This window comes from Pistacia vera, unplaced genomic scaffold (genome assembly GCF_008641045.1).
Source record: "Pistacia vera cultivar Batoury unplaced genomic scaffold, PisVer_v2 Contig399, whole genome shotgun sequence".
NCBI lineage: Eukaryota > Viridiplantae > Streptophyta > Magnoliopsida > Sapindales > Anacardiaceae > Pistacia > Pistacia vera.
The window spans coordinates 291,474-309,684 of NW_022196222.1; the positions used below are offsets into that span (position 1 = coordinate 291,474).

At 38.4% G+C, this 18,211-nt stretch overlaps 1 protein-coding gene across 1 annotated transcript; it reads left to right on the forward strand.

Moving 5' to 3' along the window:
- The first annotated feature begins 6,291 nt into the window (after window positions 1-6,291).
- On the forward strand, window positions 6,292-7,805 carry LOC116141433. Its single transcript, XM_031426939.1, has 4 exons — window positions 6,292-6,430; window positions 6,498-6,589; window positions 7,115-7,241; window positions 7,537-7,805. The coding sequence occupies exons 1-4, from the start codon at window positions 6,292-6,294 to the stop codon at window positions 7,803-7,805; spliced, it is 627 nt and encodes a 208-aa protein (XP_031282799.1).
- The last annotated feature ends 10,406 nt before the right edge of the window (window positions 7,806-18,211 follow it).

The window sequence follows — 18,211 nt, forward strand, 5'->3', positions numbered from 1 at the left end:
CCGATAATAAGAATGCATCGAATACGGGTAAGCCATCCAACCTGTCAAGATTTACTCCCCCTGTCTTCGATGAAGCGAGGATTCGTAACATCATTCAGCAGGTACTGGTAGAGAGTTAGAAGAGACCTATATCAGAGAGAGTTGAGACACCAGTTGTTGTACTAACCACTAGAGATGAGAGGGAAATGTCGATACCTCTGATAGTGTAGAGCCGTCTTGAGCCTATTTATGGCTTACCTAGTCAGCATCAGCCGTTAGAATTTCGAGGTACGACTGACCCATTAGTGGCAGAAGAATGGTTTAGATTTGTGGAGCGTACGATATCACTTTTTCCCATGGCAGATTGGGAGAAGATCCGGTATGCTAGTTTTTTGTTTAAAAGTGATGCCCGGATATGGTGGGAGCTGATGGAGGAGACTCATGATGTAGCCATTATGCCCTGGGGAGATTTCAAATGACTTTTTGAGGTAGAATACAGGACAGCTGATAGAATTCATGAAAAGATACAGGAATTTATTAGTCTATGACAGGGAATCAGTTTAGAAAAAGAATACGCCATTAGATTTAATTCCTTGGCGAGGTTTGCACCAGGTATAGTAAGCACACCAGAATTAAGGATGAACAAGTTCGTGCATAGGCTGAATCCAGAAATAGCTCAAGATATGATGGTAGGTGCCCAGCCCCCTCAGACTTACAATGAAGCTTTGGAGCGAGCTTTACGAGTTGAAGTATTTGTGAATAAGTTAACTTCATTGACTCCATCAGCAGCAATGCGCAGTATTTCACCTCCCACTCCACAAAGAGACAGATTTGATACCCCCAACAATAGAGAGGTGAAGAATAAGAAAAGACCTCAGTCAAAGAAGAACAGGAAAGACTGGAAGAATAAAAGGTCGAGGACTTTTGAGTTTCCCCAATGTCAGAAATGTGGGAAACATCATCCGGGAGAGTGTCTCAAGGATGTGGGCTGAAATGTGTGTTTTAGATGCCACATCTAGAACATAAGATGAAAGACTGTAAGGCCCCTCTTGCACTACAGCACAAACATCCAGAGGTACTAATGCTCGGGTATTTACAGTTGCACAGAGTGAAGCCGAGGCCAACCCATCTGCAGTTACTAGTCAGTTATTATTTTATTCAGTTCCCCTTTATGCATTAGTTGATTCTGGAGCCACACACTCATTCATTACACATGGGATTATATAGAGATTGGGTCTGAAACCTATTACAGTAGATCAGCCTATTAAGATAGAAATGCCAGATGGTGATAGTGTAACTTAGGAGATTCTTTTAGGGGAGTCCGTAGTGATCCATGGAAGGATGTTAATAGTGGATTTGATTGTATTTTATATGCCCGACTTTGATGTTATTTTGGGCATGAATTTCCTAGGGAGATATGGAGTAGAGATTGATTGTTGAAAGAGGAAAGCAAAATTTAATCTTAATGACAGCGATAAGCTCAGCTTTGGAGACGGCCATCAGCTTAGCATGTTAATCAACAGTGTAAAAGCCAGAAAAATGTTAAGAAAAGGGTGCTCCGGGTATATTGCCCATGTGGTGCAAAGCAATGATGTCCCTTGATCTGAGATCCAAAATGTGCCAGTAGTCCAGGAGTTTCCATATGTATTTCTGAATGATTTGCAAGGTTTACCTCCAAAAAGAGAAATAGTATTTAGCATTGAGTTGGCACCAAGGACAACACCGAATTTTAAAGCCCCTTATCATATGGCCCCAGCCGAGCTCTAGGAATTGAAGAAGCAGCTCCAAGAACTCCTAGACAAGTGTTTTATTTGACCCAGCCATTCTCCCTCGGGTGCTCCGATTCTATTTGTGAAAAAGAAAGATGGGTCACTACGGATGTGCATAGATTACCGAGAGTTGAATAAAATGACAGTGAAGAATAAGTACTCGTTACCTCGCATAGATGATTTATTTAATCAGCTTAAAGGAGCAACAGTGTTTTCAAAGATTGATCTGAGGTCAGGTTATCATCAAGTAAGAGGTGCAGAGCAAGATATTGCCAAGACTGTATTTCAGACCAGATATGGGCATTATGAGTTTGTAGTGATGCCTTTCGGGTTAACCAATGCCCTAGCAGTCTTTATGGATTTAATGGACCGGGTGTTTCATGATTGTCTTGATCGATTTATAGTGGTATTTATTGATCGCATCTTGGGTTATTCTAAAACAAGAGAAGAGCATGAAGAGCATCTGAGATTTGTGTTGTAGTGGTTAAGTAAGAAGTTGTTTGCCAAATTTTCTAAATGTGAGTTCTGGCCAGATCAAGTTACCTTCTTGGGCCACATTGTCTCAAAAGAAGGTGTTTCAGTAGATCCCAGTAAGGTAAAGGCAATCCTAGAGTGGCAAAGGCCGAAGACAGTGGAAGAGGTTAGAAGTTTCTTGGGGCTTGCAAGTTATTACAGGCAGTTCATAGCATGATTTGCTCAGTTAGCTAAGCCGCTTATTGCTCTTACCAAACAGGGAACTCCTTTCATATGGTCAGATGCGTGTGAAGAGAGTTTTGATGGGAATGCAAAATGTCATATTTACCCCCCTTAATGTCTAGTATTTTTTACGTATTTGTTTCCTAATTGTACTCATTATTACTTTATTTTGGTTTAGGAAGCAAATGGAGGTGTTAATTGAAAAACGGAATTAATTAGGGGAATTCGGACAGTTTCACCACTCTTTGTATTCTGGGAAAATTCTCATCCGAGCTCCGATTGAGATGATTCAAAATTCTGTGGAACACTAAGAAATATATCTACAACTTTCATGTTTTTGTGTTTTAGAGATACTGGCTGAATAAAGGTTTTAATCAAGCTTGAAGTTGATGCACCTGCATTGCCGACGTCCTGGAGCGTTCTGACTTGTTATGCAAGTCAGTCTATTATTGCACGTTTTGAAGACATACATGTTGCATGAAAATTACAGCTGGAAAACACCACTTTCCTATTTTATTAGGACTCTATTTATTTTATTTCAATTAGAATTAAATTAGGATTAATATTTTAGGATAGGAGAATATTTCTTTTAGGAGATTGAGTGGGATTCGAATTTTAAAATTGGATTTTAAAAGGGAGATCAGATTAGTTTTTAAGGACCACGCCTCTCTCTCTTTTCCTCTTGGATTTTTCTCTCTTGAGTTTTTGTGATGGCCATGAGCGGCTAGAACTTTTGTAACTTGGTCGAAGGAAACGGAAACCTCGGAATCAAATAAACTGTGAGATCTTTCGTTTTTAGTGTTAATTCATGTTTGAGTATTGAATGTTATTCTGTGCATATTTTCTTGATTGTGCATTAATTACTAGGAGGCTACTAGTGTATATTGTTGAAAACTACTGCTAAGTTTGATATCAAATCTGTAATTATTTGATCCCTCCAACTTGTGAAGCAATTAGGGTTAGTAATTTGCACGTCCGGAATTAGTAACCTTATGAAGAACATTCAACTAAATTAAATACAACCGCTTGTGTTTTTGTTGTTTAGCTTCATCGATCTCTCTAATTCTAGGCTGCCACTAGATTAAATCTTGAGCGCTGTCTAGGGTTGTTTAGGGGTAAGATTAATTAGGATCGCTTGTTCCTGATTAATTACAATTAAGGAGAGATAGGAAAGTAGTTCCAACGGTGAATATTCAATGTGTGAATTGATTATCTTTGCATCAATGATCAGTTGTAAGATTCGATGGTGGATGTTGACAGAGACCAAGTTCGTCATTTTGATTAAATTCGAATTAAATTATTGTTTTTGTTTTTGCTGAGATTGTTTTCTGTTTTTACACACAAACCCCCCAGCCTTTTTACATCAAAGAAAATTCGGCTAGACACTCTTCATGGGATCGACCCTTGCTTACCCTATTTACAGTTCAGCAGTTAGGTTCGGAGGTTTTAATTCTGGGTGCCTACGACAGCACGCCAGATTTTGGCGCAGTTGCCGGGGAGTGATTCTAGTTGATTTTTGTTTTTGTGATTTTTTTTATTGCGTTTTTGTTATTTTTTATTTTGCAGAAAAAAGAAAAAAAAACTATGAACAGTGCACTGTTCTGGGTGAACAGTAGTACTATTATAAGGAAAATTTTGGTTGAGTTAGGAGTGCGCGAGTACCCGTTTCGAAGAAAACCACGTTCTGAGCAAGACTAGAAAAACTTTCTAGCCCACCCTCTTGAGGCCAAATTCGAATGTTTTGATAGAATTGAAAGCACTTGTGTAGGTTAAGGAAGGAAGTTCGGAGAAATTCTGAGGAAAGCAATTTGGCTTTTGATCCCATTGCTAGCAACTCTGTATAGAAGAGGAGGACGTCATGGCTGGAAATCGGACTTTGAAAGAGCTGCTGCCCCTAATTTGAATCAAGCACCTTTATGCATAACGTTTCCTGTTTTAGATGTGCTGCTACTACTTTTGAGTTAAAATCTGGACTAATACATCTCTTGCCCACTTTTCAGGCCTTGCAGGTGAAGATCCTCAAAGCATTTAAAGGAGCTTATGTGGTTTGCACAAGTATGAAACCTACGAGGGTGACCGAGGAGCAAATTAAATTAAGAGCTTTCCGTTTTCTTTGAAGGATTCGGCTAAGGATTGGCTTTATATCTACCTCCGGAACTATAACCAATGGAACGAGATGAAGAGTTATTTCTAGAGAAATATTTCCCAGCTTCGAGGGCGGCCAACTCGAAAAGAAATTTTGGGATCAGGCAGCATAAAGGAGAGTCCCTACATGAATACTGGGATGCTTTAAGAAATTGTGTGCAAGCTGCCCCCATCATCAGATTAGTGAGCAGTTACTGATCCAGTACTTCTATGAGGGCCTCACATACACTGATAGGAGCTAGATTGATGCTGCAAGTGGAGGAGCTTTGGTGGATAAGACCCCTGAGGCCGCGAGGAACTTGATTGCAAATATGGCGGCCAATTCTCAACAGTTTGGCAGTAGGCTGACCTTCCATCTAGGCGTGATAATGAGGTAAATATTTCTTCCCTAGAACAACAAATCTCTAGTCTAACTTCTCTGTTGTCAAATGGCTGTAGGGAACATGCAAACAGTGAAGGCTTGCAGGATTTGTTCGGTAGTAGGGCATCCAACTGACATGTGCCCAACTCTTCAAGAGAAGCCTGTTGAGCAGTGAATGCAGCAAGAGGTTTCCTGGACAACCGTAAAGGAAGTATGATCCTTATCGAGCACATAACCTTGGATGGAGGGATCACCCACTCTTGCCTATGGGAATCCACAAGTGAATCAGCTCCCCATCAAAACCGCTCAATTACCGCAAGTACCAGCAGCCACCACACCCCCTAGACAACAATGCAGCCAAACTTCTAATTCTGGTATGTCTTTAGAAGATATTGTAAGTCTCTTTACTAATACTTTGCAATTTCAACAGGAGAAGAAGCCAGTGTTCAAAGTTTGGAGAATAGATGAGTCAATGGCAACCGCAATCAATAGCTGGAGGCACAAAGTTCGGGAAATTACCTCAAATGGTGGTCAATCCAAGAGAAAATGCAAGTGCGATCGTCTTGAGAAGTGGTAAAGAGGTTGAGATTCCAACAAAGGCAGCCCCTGCATTGTCGAAGGAAGAAAAGGAGAAAGATGTAGTTGTAGACAGCAACGTTCCACGACGATGGTATTCTAAGCGTAAGTTTCCGCCTGTGACTATAAACGGTACCACCTTTTCCTCAAGCTTTAGCAGAATCTAGAAAGATGAGCAGAACAGAGATATATATGAGATTTTTGTAGATGCGAGGTATAAATTCCACTCTAGATGCTATAAACAAGTACTCGCTATGCTAAATTCTTGAAAGAATTGTGCACACTTAAGAGGAAGCAGAAACTAAGGGGTGTGAAAAGGTGAGAGTGGGAGAAAATGTTTCTGCAGTGATTCAGAGAAAACTTCCAGTGAAGTGCAAGGATCCAAGTATGTTACTATCCCTTGTACGATAGGTAACACTATGTTTGAGAAAGCCATGTTAGACTTAGGAGCTTCTATTAATGTCATGCCATATTCCATATATGCTTCTTTGAAACCTGGACCTTGAATAAAACTAGTGTTGTGATTCAATTAGCTGATGAATCTAATGCCTATCCTAAGGGTGTAGTGTGAGGATGTTTTGGTACAAGTTAATGACTTAGTTTTCCCCACTGATTTTTATGTGCTTGATATGGAAAATGGTGATCAAATGCTCCTATTTTGTTAGGAGACCTTTCTTAAAAACATCCAAGACTAAATAGATGTTCATAGTGGCATACTTACCAGGAATTTGATGGTCAACTTGTCAAGTTTAATATCTATGATGCATGAAATATCCTGATGATGATGATGATAATCATGTTATTTATAGATGCGATAATACTTTTGCACAGGAGGTTTTTGAACTTGATGGAAAAGATGAATTGGAAGTTGCCATTAGTAATCATCTTAAGAAAGAGATTGAGGGTTTGCCTTGAGTACTGAATGCAGGAGACTGGGTAGCATTGAATGATTTTCCAAATTTAGCAATCAGGTAACGCTTCCTATATGGCATTACCAATTTCTAAACGAGAGGTTTTACCTTCTGTTTTGCAGGCTCCTGTTCCAGATTTGAAGCCTCTCCCAGTTACCTCAAGTACGTGTTCCTTGGAGAAAAAGAAACGTTGCCAGTGATCATCTCTAGCAAACTTAGCCATCTCAAGAAGAGAAGCTTGTACAGGTCTTAAAGAGCATAAGATGGCTATTGGTTGGAAAATTGCAGATATTAGGAATTAGTCTGTCTACATGCATGCATCGCATCTTGCTTGAAGAAGGAGCAAAGCCTTTCCGTCAACCGCAAAGAAGATTAACCCGCCCATGATGGATGTTGTGAAGCAAGAGTTCTGAAACTTCTTGAAGTTGGAGTAATTATCCTATTTCAGATAGCAATTGGGTTAGCCCTGTTCAAGTGGTCCAAAGAAGACTGGAATAACTGTTGAAAAAATTAGAATGATGATTAGTTCCACCCGTGTTCAGAATGGGGGCGGGTTTGTATAGATTACAGAAATTAAATGCTGGAACCCGCAAGGACCACTTTCCTTTACTTTTATTGATCAAAAATTGAAAGGTTAGCTGATCATTCTTACTATTGTTTCCTTGATGGTTATTCAGGTTACTTCAGATTGCGATTACTCCGGAGATCAAGAGAAGACGAGTTTACATGCCCATTCTGAAACTTTGCATATCGTCGCATGCCCTTTGGTCTTTGCAACGCTCCAGCCACTTCCAAAGGTGTATGGTTAGACATTTCAGATTATGTTGAGCATATCATAGAAGTTTTTATGGATAATTTCACAGTTTAGGAAACTCTTTTGATAATTGTTTGCATAACCTTACACATTGTTCTTCAAAGATGCATAGAAACTAACCTGTGTGAATTCTGAAAAATGTCATTTTATGGTTGATCAAGGTCTGGTTTTGGGTCAGTTGTTTCATCTAGGGGAATCGAGGTAGATAAGGCCAAAGTTGACATTATCAATCTTTTACCTTACCCCACTAGTGTGCGGGAAGTTCGTTCTTTCTTGGACATGCAGGTTTTTATCGAAGATTCATCAAGGACTTCTCCAAAATAGCATTACCCCTATGTAAGTTGCTGCAAAAGGATGGTTTTGAGCTCAATGAGGCATGTAAAGAGGCGTTTGATAAGCTGAAGGAACTGCTGACTTCCACCCCAATTATCAAGCCCCTGACTGGACATTCTTTCGAGATAATGTGCGACGCAAGTGATTATGCAGTAGGCGCTGTTTTGGGTCAAAGAATTGGAAAAGCATCTCATGCCATTATTATGCTTCCAGGATTTTGAATGATGCCCAGGAAATTATCCACCACTGAGAAAGAACTTTTAGCTGTTGTTTTTGCTTTTGAAAAGTTTCGATCTTATTGCTGGTACTAAAATTATTGTTTTTCGATCATGCAGCTTTGCGTTGTTTGATGACGAAGAAAGAGGCAAAACCGAGATTAATAAGATGTATACTTCTCTTGAGTGAATTCAATTTGGAAATCAAAGACAAAAAAGGGATAGAAAAACTGTGTCGCGGATCATTTGAGTCGTCTAGTTCATGTGGAGGATGAATCATTTGCAAGAAAAGTTCCTGACGAGCACTGTTTTCCACGAGTGTGACATACCTTGGTATGCAAATCTTGTAAATTATTGGTTACTAACTCTTTCCTCTGGTTTGTCTAGGGCTCAAAGAATAAGAAGAAAGTGATGCCAAATTTTATGTGGGGGATGACCCATACTTATGGAAGCATTGTGCAGATCAAGTAAAAGAAGTGCATTCAAGAAACTGAAATTTTTCCATTCTCACCTTTTGTCTTATGCATGTGGAGGTCACTTTAGAGCTAAGAGGACAGCGAGAAAAGTGCTAGAATGTGTTCTTTTGGCATCTTTATTTCGAGATTCATACTTTTTTGTAAGTCATGCAATAATTGTCAACGGACAGGTAATATATCCCAAAAAAAGAGATGCACAAAACCCCATTCTATTTTGCGAAATTTTTATGTTTGGGGCATCGACTTCAGGGACCGCTTCCTGTATCTTTTGGTTATGTTTATATTTTGCTTGCTGTTGATTATGTCCGAAATGGGTGGAAGCTAAAGCCACTAGGACTGATGATTCTAAAGTTGTTGCAGAATTTATCAAGTCTAACATTTTCTGCAGGTTTGGAATTCCAAGAGCTCTAATAAGTGATCGAGGCACTCACTTTTGCAATCGAACTGTGAAGGCTTTACTGCAAGTATCATGTAACCCACAAAGTGTTTACTGCCTATCATCCGCAAACTAGTGGACAAGCGGAAGTGTCAAATCGAGAGATCAAGTCCGTCATTGAGAAGGCGGTCAATCCAAGTAGAAAAGACTGGAATTTGCGTTTGGATGATGCCTTGTGGGCATATAGGACTATATAAGACGCCCATTGGTATGTCACCTTTTCGTTTGGTGTTTGGGAAGCATGCCACCTTCCAGTTGAGTTAGAAACACAAGGTTTATTGGGCGATCAAGAGTTTTAACTAGAGGATGAAAGTGGAGAACATAGGAAGTTGCAAGTGCAAGAGTTAGAGGAAATTCGCACGATGCCTACGAGAATGCAGGGTTTACAAGGAAAAAACGAAAGCTTTCATGATAGGATGCTCTCTAGGAAGGAATTTAAAGTTGGTCAAAAAGTCCTTTTATACAATCCGACTTCGTTTGTTTCAAGTAAGTTACGTTTCGTTGGATTGGGCCTTGTGTTACTAATGTTTTTCCTCATGGTGCAGTTGAAATTCAAAGTTTAGCAACTTCCAAGTGTTCAAGGTGAAGGCCATAGACTTAAGACTTTCTATGAAGGGCTCCAAGAAGAAAATGTGGCAGGATTGGACCTTGAGGATCCGACTTATTCAGATTGAAGATGACAGCCTTGAGTCAAGCCAACGACAATAAACAAAGGCGTTGCTTGGGAGGCAACCCAAGGGAGTTTGTTTTCTTCTTGCATTTTAATTTGGTTTATTTTTTGCCTTTTCTTTGCATTTCATCTTACATTGGGGACAATGTAAGCTTTAAGTGTGGGGGAGGGGATTTAGGTTTTGTTTAGGTTGTGTTAAGTTATGTAAAATAAAAAATAAAAAAAATCTGCCTAGTTTAAGGGTATATCGGCTGGAAACCAGAACCCGCCTTAAAAACTGCCTAGCAGTCTTGGCAACCTCTAGTATACAACGCCACGTACACCTTAAACGAAATACCACCCGCATTTGTTTTTAGGAAGGTTTATGCTTTAGGTCATGTCTTTGAACGTCTAGTGATGCATGAAATAGTAACTTGACTTTGTTGTTGAACATATTCCTTGACTTAGGATGTTAGCAATATTTCATAAATAGAGTTAATCATATCCGAATCCTTGTAGTTTGAAACAATATGTCCTGAGAAGTTGTGTGAAGTAGTGACGAGCATGATTGAGGAATGTATAAAAACCCTTAAAAGAAAAAAAAAAATTGTTTCTCTAAGCTAGTCCTAAATTTGGGTTCAAACAAAGAAAAGAAAAGAAAGGTATGTGGTGGGTCGAGATGGAGGTAAAACGCACTCACTATAAACACAACCATGAAATGAGATGGAGCATAAAATGCACTCATTCTTTTCAAAACAGAAAAAAAAAAAAAAAAAAAAGAGAAAAAAAATTGTATCCTTAGTTTGCTACCCAGTTTGTAGTAGTAAAGATTTACATTAAAAGAAAAGTTGAGAGGGGAGTTGGACATGAATGGTGTGATAGTTCCCGTGTTGCATGACTGATTAAGAGTAATGTGGAAGATGATAAAGAGAGATGAATGTCATTAACTCTGTTTTATTTATTTTGCTGCTTCCTAAGTTAGGTATGAATATGCATGGATTAAATATTGTTGCTTAGCATCATGTGATGTTCTTGAGATGATGGTGTTCTGATATGATTGAGTGTAGGGCTTGTTTGAATTAGTTTGCCCGAGGACGTGCAAAGCTAAGTGTGGGGGGAATTTGATGGGAATGCAAAATGTATATTTACCCCCCTAATGTCTAGTCTTTTTACGTATTGTTTTTCTAATTGTACTCATTATACTTTATTTTGGTTTAGGAAGCAAATGGAGGTGTTTAATTGAAAAACGGAATTAATTAGGGAATTCGGACAGTTTCGCCACTGCTTCGTATTCTGGGTATAATTCTCTCATCCGAGCTCCGATTGAGATGATTCAAAATGTGTGGAACGCTAAGAAAGAGATTACAACTTTTAATGTTTGTGTTTTAGAGATACTTGCTGAATAAGGTTTTAATCGAGCTTGAAGTTGACACACTTGCATTGCCGACGTCCTAGAGCGTTCTGACTTGTATGCAAGTCAGTCTATTATGCACGTTTGAAGACATACATGCTGCACGAAAATTACAGCTGGAAACACCATTTCTCTTTTATTAGGACTCTTTTTTTTTATTTCAATTACAATTAAATTAGGATTAATGTTATTTTAGGATAGGAGAATATTTCTTTTAGGAGATTGAGTGGGATTCGAATTCTAAAATTGGATATTAAAAGGGAGATCAGATTAGGTTTTAAGGACCACGCCTTCTCTTTTTTCCTCTCTGGAATTTCTTTCCTCTTGAGTTTTTGTGATGGCCATGAGCGGCTAGAAATTTTGTAACTTGGTCGAAGGAAACGGAAACCCGGAATCAAATAAACTGTGAGATCTTTCTATTTTTAGTGTTAAATTCATGTTTGAGTATTGAATGTTATTCGTGCATATTTTCATGATTGTGCATTTAATTACTAGGAGGCCTACTAGTGTATTATTTGTTGAAATCTACTAAAATTTGATATCAAATCCGTAAAGTTTGATCCCTCAACTTGTGAAGCAATTAGGGTTAGTAATTTGCTGCGTCAGGAATTAGTAACCTTATGAAGAACATTCAACTAAATTAAATACAACTGCTTGTGTTTGTGTTGTTTAGCTTCATCGATCTCTCTAATTCTTAAGGTTGCCGCTAGATTAAATCTTGAGTGCTTGTCTAGGGTGTGTTAGGGTAAGATTAAATTAGGATCGCTAGTTTCCTGATTAATTACAATTAAGGAGAGATAGGAAAGTAGTTCCAACGGGTGAATATCCATGTGTGAATTGATTATCTTTGCATCAATGATCAGTTGTAAGATTCCGATGGTGGATGTTGACAGAGACCAAGTTCGTCATTTTGATTGAATTCGAATTAAATTGTTTTTGTTTTTGCTGAGATTGTTTTCTGTTTTTACACAAACCCCCCAGCCTTTATCACATAAAAGAAAATTAAGCTAGACACTCTTCGTGGGATCGACCCTTGCTTACCCTATTTACAGTTCAGTAGTTAGGTTCGGAAGGTTTTAATTCTGGGTGCCTACGACAGCACGCCAAGTTTCCAAGAGTTAAAAGGAAGACTCACCACAGCTCCTATTCTGGTGTTACCACAGAAGGGTGTAGACTATGATATTTATACATATGCTTCACTTCAAGGACTTGGTGCTATATTGATGTAGTTGGGTAGGGTAATAGCTTATGCTTCCTAACAGTTGAAAGAGTATGAGCCAAGGTACCCTATGCATGATTTAGAGTTAGCAACTGTAGTTTTGCATTAAAGATATGGAGGCATTATTTGTATGGGGCAAAGAGTAATATTTATACTGACCAAAAAAGTTTGAAGTATTTCTTCACCCAAAGGGAGTTAAATATGACACAAAGCAGATGTTTGGAGCTAGTAAAAGATTATGATTGTGAAATCAAGTATCAACCTAGAAAAGCCAATGTGGTAGCTGATGAATTGAGTAGGAAAGCCTTTTTGTCTCAGCTCACAATGTAGAAAAAATTATTGGAAGAATTTCGCAAAGAACAGATAAAGATGATATCAGGAAGAATTGCCAGGTTAGAAATTCAATCTACTTTACTAGAAGAGATTAAAGAAAAGCAAGTTGTTGACGAATGGTGTCAGAGTTGACGAGTGCTAGAAGGCAAGATATAAGAGTATCAGATTTCAGCTAATGTTCTCAATTTTAGGAGTCATATATGCATTCCTCAAGATGCTGAGCTGAGAAAGAAGATTCTTGCGGAGGCTCATGACACACCATATACTGCGGATCCTAGAGGAACCAAAATATGTCAAGATTTAAAGAAGAGTTATTGGTGGCCAAGTATGAAGAAAGACATCAAAGATTATGTAGCAAAATGTCTGGTTTGTCAATAGGTTAAAACAGAGCACCAGAGACCATCAGGACTACTTCAGCCACTCAGCATTCCTAAATGGAAATGGGAAAATATATCAATGGATTTCATTATAGGCATTCCAAGAGTTCAAAAGGGTTATAATGCACTATGGGTGATAGTAGACAGATTAACCAAATCAACGCATTTTCTTCCAGTAAAAGATAGTACCACCTTAGATCAGTTGGCCTAGGTCTACATTAGAGAGATAGTTAGATTGCATGGGGTGCCCGAGACAATAGTATCAAATAGAGATTCCAGATTTGTTTCAGCTTTTTGGACTAGTCTGAAAAGAACCTTGGGTACCAGGTTAGCATTTAGTATAGCTTACCACCCATAGATAGATGGTCAAACTGAGAGCACAAATCAGTTACTTGAGGACATGCTGAGAGCATGTTGTATGGATTATAAAATGACCTGGCATGAGATGCTACCATTGATAGAGTTTGCTTATAATAACAGTTATCAATCTATAACTAAGATGGCTCCTTATGAAGCTCTATATGGTAAACGATGTAGATCCCCACTACACTTGAATGAAGTAGGAGAGGAAGATGCTTTGAATGTAGCTCTTGGACCGGAGATAACTCAGAAAATGATAGAAGACATTAAGTTGATCGGAAATAGAATGAAGCAAGCTCAAGACAGACAAAAGAGCTATGTGGATTTAAAAAGAAAAGATGTAGAATTTGAAGTGGTTGATAAAGTGTTTATGAACATTTCCCCCTACAAACGGGTAATGCGTTTTGGTGGAAAAGGAAAACTTGCCCCTAGATACATTGGCCCCTTTGAAGTATTGCAACGAGTAGGAAAAGTAGCGTACAAATTCGCGCTACCACCAAATATGGATAGAGTGCACAATGTTTTCCATGTGTCAATGCTTTGAAAGTATGTCAGTGATCCTTCTCATATATTGAAAGCAGAAGAGGTGGAATTATAGGAGAATCTTGTTTATGATGAGCGCCTAATTCAGATATTGGACAGAAAAGTTAAGGAGCTCCGAAATAAGAGTATTCCATTAGTAAAAGTTCTATAGAGGAATCATACAGTAGAAGAAGCTACATGGGAAATAGAGCAAGATGTACACAACCGCTATCTAGAATTGTTCATTTGAATTTCGTAGACGAAATTCTTTTAAGGGCGGGAGAATTGTAACACCCGCAGCAAGGTACGTAATTTTATTTATGCCCTAATACCCCTAGTTGGGTTTCACTAAAGTTACCTTAGACAAATGTGAAGAAAATTTCTTAAAATTTCATTAGGGGTAAAATGGTCTTTTCACTCTTAATTAGATGAAAAAGTGGGGAGTGAAAGGAAGTAAAATAATGTAAAGAAGATAATAAAAATGAGGCTATTTTGGTAATTGACTAAAGGATATAGATGGGATTTCATAGAAAGTACAAAGGCAAAATGGGAATACATGGATATATTATTAGATATAAGGTTTCATTAGAAGAAACCCTAAGCATTTTTCAACCCTTGTACGCATCACCCTCACCCCTTTTTCTCTCAAATTTCTTCACCAAATTCCAAAGGGAAATCATAGGATTTGGCTTAAATTCTTATTAGCTTTTCAATTCTAAAGCATCCAAAGGTAAGATTCTAGCACAAGGTTTGTGATTAAACTTTAAAGTTTTAAATTCTTACAGTTTTTATATGATCTAGGTCTAAGAGGAAGAGATTTTTAGCAAAGGGAGGTTATATCACACATTCAAGATAAGTAAACCCAATTTTGGCCTTGATTTAGGCAAGACTTGTGTAGAATGATTCTTGCATGTTTGTATGTTATTGTATGTGAGAGTTATTAGTTGTTTTGATGTTAAATGATGTGTAAATTTCCAGCCATGAGAAGTACGGCATGAGTATGTGATGAATTGGTGGAATTGTGGAAGAATTAGTGATGAAATTTTGAAATGTTGAGAATTGTTAAATTCGGCCAGGGTTAAGGCTATAGTTAGTGAGTTTTGGTCAAATTTTGGTGGATTTAGAGAGATGTGGAATTGTAGCGAACTTAATATTTGCATGTGTATATGAATTGTTTGATGAAAATCCAAAGAGAAAATGCATGCATGAGTTTGTTAAACCTTATCGAAAGAAGGGTTACAGAAAGGCAAGAGTTGAAGTAGAAAGATTAAGTTGGGCTTAACCAAGTGTAAATTTTAGTATTCAAGAGTGCATTTTGTTATGCCAAAATTTAGATTATCACTTGGTCATGGTAGTTCCATGAGAGAGATGGCCCTTAGTGTTTGGTTCTAGTTACTTGACCTTTACTACTTCTTGAATAGCACATGAAAGTGTTAGAAAAGAATTGTATGTTAAAGTGTTACTTTGATATGGCATGGCTAACAGTAGAGAATGGTAGAATATGTCATGACATATCAATATGCCATAATGAATTCTCAAGTTTGTGTATTTGANGAGGTTTTCCTGGACAACCGTAAAGGAAGTATGATCCTTATTCGAGCACATATAACCTTGGATGGAGGGATCACCCCAATCTTGCCTATGGGAATCCACAAGTGAATCAGCCTCACCATCAAAACCGCTCAAATTACCAGCAGTACCAGCAGCCATACCCCCCTAGACAACAATCGAGCCAAACTTCTAATTCTGGTATGTCTTTAGAAGATATTGTTAAGTCTCTTTCAACTAATACTTTGCAATTTCAACAGGAGACGAGAGCCAGTGTTCAAAGTTTGGAGAATCAGATGAGTCAAATGGCAACCGCAATCAATAAGCTGGAGGCACAAAGTTCGGGGAAATTACCTTCTCAAATGGTGGTCAATCCAAGAGAAAATGCAAGTGCGATCGTCTTGAGAAGTGGTAAAGAGGTTGAGATTCCAACAAAGGCAGCCCCTGCATTGTCGAAGGAAGAAAAGGAGAAAGATGTAGTTGTAGACAGCAACGTTCCCAACGACGATGGTATTCCTAAGCGTAAGTTTCCGCCTCTGTCCGACTATAAACCGGTACCACCTTTTCCTCAAGCTTTAGCAGAATCTAGAAAAGATGAGCAGAACAGAGATATATATGAGACTTTTTGTAGATGCGAGGTAAATATTCCACTCTTAGATGCTATTAAACAAGTACCTCGCTATGCTAAATTCTTGAAAGAATTGTGCACACTTAAGAGGAAGCAGAAACTTAAGGGGTGTGAAAAGGTGAGAGTGGGAGAAAATGTTTCTGCAGTAATTCAGAGAAAACTTCCAGAAAAGTGCAAGGATCCAAGTATGTTTACTATCCCTTGTAAGATAGGTAACACTATGTTTGAGAAAGCCATGTTAGACTTAGGAGCTTCTATTAATGTCATGCCATATTCCATATATGCTTCTTTGAAACCTGGACCTTTGAATAAAACTAGTGTTGTGATTCAATTAGCTGATGAATCTAATGCCTATCCTAAGGGTGTAGTTGAGGATGTTTTGGTACAAGTTAATGACTTAGTTTTCCCCACTGATTTTTATGTGCTTGATATGGAAAATGGTGATCAAACTGCTCCTATTTTGTTAGAAAGACCTTTCTTAAAAACATCCAAGACTAAAATAGATGTTCATAGTGGCATACTTACCATGGAATTTGATGGTCAACTTGTCAAGTTTAATATCTATGATGCCATGAAATATCCTGATGATGATGATGATAATCATGTTTATTCTATAGATGCGATTAATACTTTAGCACAGGAGGTTTTTGAACTTGATGGAAAAGATGAATTGGAAGTTGCCATTAGTAATCATCTTAAGAAAGAGATTGAGGAGTTTGCCTTGAGTACTGAATTGCAGGAGACTGTGGTAGCATTGAATGATTTTCCAAACTTATAGCAATCAGGTAACGCTTCCTATATGGCATTACCAATTTCTAACGAGAGGCTTTTACCTTCTGTTTTGCAGGCTCCAGTTCCAGATTTGAAGCCTCTCCCTAGTTACCTCAAGTACGTGTTCCTTGGAGAAAAAGAAACGTTGCCAGTGATCATCTCTAGCAAACTTAGCGCATCTCAAGAAGAGAAGCTTGTACAGGTCCTTAAAGAGCATAAGATGGCTATTGGTTGGAAAATTGCAGATATTAAAGGAATTAGTCTGTCTACATGCATGCATCGCATCTTGCTTGAAGAAGGAGCAAAGCCTTTCCGTCAACCGCAAAGAAGATTGAACCCGCCCATGATGGATGTTGTGAAGCAAGAGATTCTGAAACTTCTTGAAGTTGGAGTAATTTATCCTATTTCAGATAGCAATTGGCGTTTTTAGCCTGTTCAAGTGGTTCAAAGAAGACTGGAATAAATGTTTAAAAAATAGAATGATGAGGTGTTCCCACCCGTGTTCGAAGGTGGGCGGTTTGTAAGATTACAAGAAAAATTAAATGGTGTAACCCGCAAGGACCACTTCCTTTACCTTTTATGATCAAAAATTGAAAAGTTAGCTGATCATTCTTACTATTGTTTCCTGATGGTTATTCAGGTTACTTTCAGATTGCGATTACTCCGAGGAATCAAGAGAAGACGACGTTTTACATGCCCATTCTGAACTTTTGCATATCGTCGCATGCCCTTGGTCTTTGCAACGCTCCAGCCACTTTCCAAAGGTGTAGGGTTAGCATATTTTTAGATTATGTTGAGACATATCATAGAAGTTTTTATGGATAATTCACAGTATTAGGAAACTCTTTTGATAATTGTTTGCATAACCTGACACTTGTTCGTCAAAGATGCATAGAAACTAACCTTGTGTGAATTCTGAAAATGTCATTTTATGGTGATCAAGGTCTGGTTTTTGGGTAGTGTTGAGCTAGGGAAGTCGGTAGATAAGGCCAAAGTTGACAATTATTCAATCTTTACCTTACCCCACTAGTGTGCGGGAAGTTCGTTTTTCTGGACATGCAGGTGTTTTATCGAGATCATCAAGGACTTCTCCAAATAGCATTACCCCTATGTAAGTTGCTGCAAAAGGAGTGGTTTTTGAGCTCAATGAGGCATGTAAAGAGGCTGATAAGCTGAAGGAACTGCTGACTTCACACCCCAATTTACAGCCCCCGACTGGAACATTCCTTTCGAGATAATGTGCGACGCAAGTGATTATGCATAGCGCTGTTTTGGGTCAAAGATTGGAAAAGCATCTCATGCCATTTATTATGTTCCAGGATTTTGAATGATGACCCAGAGAAATTATTCCACCACATGCGAGAAGAACTTTTAGCTGTTGTTTTTGCTTTAGAAAAGTTTTCGATCTTATTGCTTGGTACTAAATATTTTTTTTCTGATCATGCAGCTTTGGCGTGTTTGATGACGAAGAAAGAGGCAAAACCGAGATTAATAGAGTATACTTCTCTTGAGTGAATTCAATTGGAAAACAAAGACAAAAAGGGATTAGAAACTGTGTCGCGGATCATTTGAGTCGTCTAGTTCATGTGGAGGATGAACTTCATTTGCAAGAAACGTTCCCCGACGAGCATTGTTTTCCACGAGTGTGCATTACCTTGGTATGCAATCTTGTAAATTATTTG